The following is a 5,975-nucleotide window of genomic DNA, read 5'->3' as shown; positions in this document are numbered from 1 at the left end:
TTCTGCCACTCGCAATCTCTCCTTTCCTCTGTCTCCCCAAAGCCACCGCACGCTGCTGAGTGGCTCCTTTTTCCCTTCGGTCCCCAGGATTCACTCTCCTGTTCTATGGCCTGTTTCCTCTGAAAAAATCTGACCGTCCTGGAATCTTGGCACGTGAAGGGTCCTTCAGAGGACAGCAGCCAGGAACACATATAAGCCCGAGATGCCTGCCTGTCCCCTGCGCAGATCTGAAACCATAACAAAAGTGACCAGGGCAAATCAAACTCTGCCAGCCAGGCCTGAGAAAAGATTGATGTATTTTTTTTTTTTTTTTTTTTGAGTTCCAACCCCAAAAATATTCCAGGACAAGATAGGGGGCAGGCTGGGCTGGTTCTTCTTCAATGGGCTTTTGCCACCAAGGAGGACAGTGGACTTGGCCCACATCCAGGCTACCCCCAGCCTGCTTCTCCCCTGCTTAGCCCGGGGAGGAGACAGTAGAGGTGACGGGGGCAGCCAGGAGGGAGGGGCCAAGGCAGTGATGCTTTCGGGTACGAAGTTGGGCTGAGGCTGGGGGTACAGGGAGGAGCTGCCCATGTGCAGTTACCATTGCTCAGTGACAGAGCCTCAAAGCTTGGCCAGGGCTGAAGGTACCACACGGGTGTGGGTGAGGCAGGCTAAGCGGGATGGCTGCAGCCAAGGAGCTGGGGGAGGGCAGGGCTCAGGGCTAGCCCTCTCCGCTCTAACTGATGATCTGCCGAGGTCGTCCGTAGCCTGTCATGCCGGCCTGGGAGGCCCCTCTGTTGCTGCCCATCTGAAGGCCAATGACATGCTTTCCCTCCTGCAGCTGGCTCTCTGTGAATTCCCTCTTATGCTCCTGCGCTTTCCTAGAAGAGGAGGAACCAGGAATAAAGACTTGGTAGAACTGTGTGTTTTCCACCCGTTTTCTGATCCCTCTGTTATGTCCTAGCCCAGTCCCATTGCCTTCCTGTTTCACTTTTTTTCCCTAATCTAGCTTGCCTCATAGGCTAGGGAGACTGAGCGCAGGAGGGTGGAAAGGGAGGGGTCAAGGAGTATTAAGGACCCATTATTCCCCATCCCAGACCCTCACTTTATCCCTTCTTGGCTATCTGCTTCCCCTAATCCTTCCTGCAAGCTCCTTAGCACAAGCCACCTCCAACCCCATGCGGAGACCCAAGCTCCCTGGGGACCACATACTTCATAAACCAGTTGGGATCTCCACGGTAGTGCCCATCATTCTTGGTCACTGCCAAGCTGCCCAAAGCCATCAGGGTCCTCTGCACTGCTGCCATGTCTTTGCCTGTGAGAAGACAGGAGAGAGGAGACGAACATCAAGAACGTATAAACAAGACTCCAAGCCAGGGCCTGCCCCCGTCTCTCACAAAAAAATGGCCAAACCAGGGCCAAGAGTTGTCTCCAATTCAAGGGAGGCCTCTCAGTGGGCCCTGTGAGCGTGGCGTGTTATTCTCGGCATATCCCATCCCTGCTGTGTGCGGGCGAGCACACCTCTAGTTGTGGCATATTCTGGTCATTCCCGCTCCCTGTCCCGGCACCCTGTCCTCCTGCCCACCTCCTCCCCCAGCCCCTTCTTCCTCTCTACCTTCAAAGAGGTCAACAGTCTGGAACATGTCAGTCTTGATGACCCCATAGTCCTCAGCCGCCTTCAGGAACTGAGCCACCTGCTCCATCTGCTTGAAGACCATGGAGGGCGGGTTCTCGGGCACCTTCACCGGCTTGGAGCCATCAGGGTACAGGCTGTTCACCAGCTTGCTCAGAATCTACCAGGCATAGGGCATAGGACGCAGCTTAGCAGTCAGCTCAGGGATTGGCCCAGGACTCACAGGGTGGCACACCCCAGCCCCCCAGCCCAGGGTGCCACTCACCACGCCATTCTTCAGCCAGACCTGGAAGCCCAAGCGCCCACGGTCTGGGCGGCCCACATCAGGGCCACACTGCACTATGATCCACTCCACCAGCCGCTCCTCCAGCTCCTCGTCATACTTCTTCTCGATTTTGGACTGCACTTCGCGACTCATGCCATAGGAGGGACCCTTGTTGGCCATGTTTGGGGAAAGCTAAAGCAGGCCAGGATGGAGGAGGGAGAGGCAGAGGGTCAGGGAGCAGCTCTGCTTTCACCCGTGCCAGGCAGCCTTCTAGCTCTGTGCAGGGTACCCGGCCATCCTAGACACTTGTCACAGCACTGCCCATCCAGGCCAGGCTCAGCCCCTACTCCAGAAACCTCTCTGAACTTGAACACCAGGAAACAGGATACCAGGTCTTTGGAGGTCTAGAGCAGGAGTCAGTAAACTGTTTTTGTAAAGGATAAGACAGAACATATTTTAGGCTTTGCAGGCTACATGGTCTCTGCTGTTGCAGTGTGAAAGCAGCCATAGACAATATGTAACAAACGAACATGGCTTTGTTCCAATAAAACTTTATTTACAAAAGCAGACAGCAGGCTGGATTTGGCCCATGAGCTGTAGTTTGACAACGCTTGGTCTAGAACATTCTTTGCCAAGACCAGCTACAGGGCCACTGGAGAGACCTTCCAGAAGCCACATTGCCCCCACAGAATACAGCCAGCTGGTGCGTTTGTCCAGCTGCGGGTGTAAGGGTTTACTGCCTCTGCCTCAAGCAACCATTGCCTCCCACTCTCACCCAGAAACGGGCCCTGGCCTGGAAGCCCGAACTCCAGAACTCCAGCTCTTTTCAGGTCAGCTCAGCTTCTGGTCCGCAGCTGAAGAGACTAAAACTCGCCCACCCCAGGCAAGGGCGATGAAGCCACCAAAGCCCATGAGTTCTTGGCAAAGAAGCTGCATTTCCTCAGAGGAACCAGAGACACCTGGTCTACCCATCGACTTCCTCTCATGCCCTTATGCTCTCGTAAGGCTACCCTTACGGAGTAGCCTGAGTAACCAAGAAGTCAGAGTCCCCCAGGGATCTTCCAGAGCCAAGAGTCTGCCTGCCAGGGAATGGGAAGCCCGGCCCCATCCAGCAACTGCCACCCTGAGGGCCTGGGCCTGGCACTGCTCAGGAGTCCCACTCATGGAGAGGGGTGGCGGCAGGAGTGGGCCAGGCAGGTAGGTCCCTGGGCAGACAGACGGGGGTGGCTGGGAACAGGAACAGGAATCTGACCTGTCCACTGATGTCACCCTAGGGTGCTGTGCCTTCTCTCCAGTGTTTGTCTGAAGAGACTTCCAAAAGAGGTACCAAAGGAAGCCGAACCCATCCCCTGGCCTCAGAGGGGTCAGAGGTTGGGAGGGACACACTGGTCTGAGGATGGAGGCAGGAGCGTGCTCCCCCGGCTCCCTCTCTGGTGAGACCCCTCCCCACTGGCACCCCACCCGCGGGAAGCAGAGTGAACACTATCACACCGGTTCCAGGCCAGCTGCCCAGCCCGATGCCCTGCCCTTCCTTTCCCAGGGCTGACAGCCTTTCTGGGCTGGAGTTCCTCATCTGTGAAGTGGGGGTTATGTTATCGACCTCAGAAAGCTGTGAAAATGGGAAGGTGTCTGTGAACTCCCTCACATACTGCCTGCCTGGCCCTCAGCAGAGCTCCTTGAAATGTCAGTTCTTTGCTGCCCAGAGCCAGGCTCCTGGTAATGACCAGGAAGAGAGCCTGCCCTTGATGAAGGAGTGAAAAACTGACCTCAAAATGTCAGTTCTTTGCTGCCCGCTCCAGCCTCCACCCCCTTCTCACAATCATTCCCTAAGTGCGCAGCAGCATTCACACGGACTCATCGAAGTGCCCGTCATTGGGCATCCCTCTCCTCCTTGCGTCTGTTTCCTTATGTGTAAAGTGGGGGCGGGACCACCTCTGAGGACCCAGTTCTCTGAGCACTGGGGATGAGGTGGCTTCTGGCCCAGCCACCCCTCTCCCTGCCAGTGATGCCAGAGACCCCAAAGGCAGAGTGCTCTGTTCTGCTGCTCAGCTACAAACAGCCAATCCCTCCCTTCACCCTGTGTGTCCCACCCCTGCTCCCCAACCACCCAAGGACTCCTGTACAAACAACAGTGGTCCAAACCCCCAAGTCAGCTGGGACCAGGTGATTTTGGTAGCCCTGCATCCTGGCCTCCATCCACCCCGGCCTCTGTCTCAGCCTTTGCACCACCATCCCAGACAGGCACCCACCTTCTGTCCCTGGCCCTGCTTCTACCCCCACTCCACCTGCCCTCATGCCTGCCTTCCCCTTCTGCACCCCTGCTGGGCTCCTGAGGAACAGGATGGAAGGAGAGTGTGTCCCCTACCCCCAGCTTCCAGTCTCAGGAGGATCACAACAGACAATACAGGTCAAAGCAGCAAGGCTAAGGGTGACAAGTACACAACGCTGCAGCCCTCAGATCTAGAGGCAAGATTAGGATTTCGGTCAGAGGGAGGATGAAGCACACACCATCCCCACTCCCACCTAGCACCACCATCCTTCCCCTTCCTCCTCCTGGGTCAGAGTCGAAAAGTAGAGAATCCCCAGAAATCCTTTAGAGTTCTCTGATGAAGCCTCCCCAGTCCTGCCTTCGAGCCAGTGGGGAGGGGGAGAGGAGGATGACTACAGGGCGGCCCACCCGGGGCGTCTCAAGACACTCCCAGGACAGCATGGACAGGCTTGGACCCTCCTGCCCTGTGGCTCCTGCCAGGACCCCTCCCCTGAGCTGCCCAGTGGGTGAAAGTGGGCAGTGGAGAAAGAAAGTCCAGGGGCAAACGGGAAGGTGGCACCCCCTACCAGCAGAAGCCCAGAAACACGAGCAGAGCCAGGGGCCCCTGCAGGGCTGCTGTGCCCCTTCTCTCTTCCCAAATAGGAGTGAGCACATCTGGACCTCTAAGAGGGCAGAAGGGTGGCTCCTCTCCACTCCACAGACAAACAGGAGTGGCCCGGCTACATAAATGCGTGCCATCCTCACTGCTACCTTTGGAATAGCAACTTCGAAAGGGAACCACCCTTTGGGAGAGACCAAGGGTCCCATGCCTGCCCCACCCATCACTCCAAAGCTCCTCCTTGGCAGTACCCGCCCCCCACCCCTCTGCTACAGTGGGGGTGACCTCCCACTGTCAGACAGTGGAAGGGGCTGCTTGTCGGAAGGACAGGCCTCCCGTCTCCACACTTTGCCCCAGACTGTGGAATACAAGAGTTCTGTGGCCCTTCACATTGTCGCAGGGCTATCGCTGCTGCTCAGGCCCTGGGGACCCGCCAGACTGGGATACCGTGCTCCAACACAGGTGCATTCACACACTCCTCACCTCCTTGGAGGTTCTCCTAGAGGGGCAACAGACAGCAGAGCCTTGGCCTAACTGGCCGGCGCCTGCAGCCTTACACACACCCTGTGGATGTGGCTGGCTGAGATGGGGAGCCTCCCTCTCACCCTGGTGGTTTCCACCATCAATTCCTCTGCACCAGCCAAGTCATCTCGGGCATTTCAAAGAGCCCGGGGCTGCCCGGTCTGAGAGAGATCCAGGACGCTAGTGATCCAGCCCACCCTGCCTGGAGCTTGGGCCCCCATGCTGACTGAGAGGGTGGGTTTCCCTAGCCAGGGAGCTGGCGCCTGGGACCTCAGGAGAGCCTGCCTGAAATGCACCCACTGCTCCTGTCCAGCTCCAGCCCAACTTCCCTCCAAGCCCCAGCCAATGCACTCACAAGGCTTCCTCAGGGCTCGCAGGAAGGAGTGAAGACTTGTGTCTGGGTTTGGACAGACAGGATGGGGCGCTGGCTGGGTGAGGGGTTTAAAGGGCTGCCGCCGTGGTGATGTCAGCCTCCTCCGCTGGCTCGCTCCTCGGCCCCCTCCCTGCTAGAGGAAGCCGGCTCCGCTCCCCACCCCCGGCTCCCCCAGTGACTCCACACAGGCTCCATATTTGGGGAAAGACACCAAGTTGGAGCAGTCTACCGGGGCTGCCGAGACATTCTCTGCATGCTTTGGAGATGGAGCGGGCTGGGGCGGGGCACGCTGCCGGCGGGGAGCCGGCCCGGGAAAAGCCTTTTATGGACAGG

General features: G+C 57.8%; 1 protein-coding gene across 1 annotated transcript; it reads right to left on the bottom strand.

Moving 5' to 3' along the window:
• Positions 1-279: 279 nt before the first annotated feature.
• Positions 280-5,910, bottom strand: TAGLN (transgelin). The gene is made up of 5 exons (XM_009247104.3): positions 5,625-5,910; positions 1,881-2,072; positions 1,598-1,775; positions 1,195-1,297; positions 280-863 (listed from the first exon to the last, which is right to left on the bottom strand). The coding sequence occupies exons 2-5, from the start codon at positions 2,058-2,060 to the stop codon at positions 719-721; spliced, it is 606 nt and encodes a 201-aa protein (XP_009245379.1). The 5' UTR covers positions 2,061-2,072; positions 5,625-5,910; the 3' UTR covers positions 280-718.
• Positions 5,911-5,975: the final 65 nt, after the last annotated feature.

This window comes from Pongo abelii, chromosome 9, assembly GCF_028885655.2.
Source record: "Pongo abelii isolate AG06213 chromosome 9, NHGRI_mPonAbe1-v2.0_pri, whole genome shotgun sequence".
Taxonomy (NCBI): domain Eukaryota; kingdom Metazoa; phylum Chordata; class Mammalia; order Primates; family Hominidae; genus Pongo; species Pongo abelii.
The sequence above is the reverse complement of the archived record's forward strand: the minus strand, read 5'-3'. Positions and strand labels throughout refer to the sequence as shown.

Bases quoted from the DNA above. Each gene is read 5' to 3' on its own strand.
- TAGLN (XM_009247104.3), bottom strand. From the start codon at position 2,060: ATGGCCAACAAGGGTCCCTCCTATGGCATGAGTCGCGAAGTGCAGTCC. The intron at 1,298-1,597 runs GTAGAGAGGAAG...GTCTTCTCACAG, and splicing joins GACTGTTGACCTCTTTGAAG to GCAAAGACATGGCAGCAGTG. The intron at 864-1,194 runs GTATGTGGTCCC...CTCCTCTTCTAG, and splicing joins GATCCCAACTGGTTTATGAA to GAAAGCGCAGGAGCATAAGA.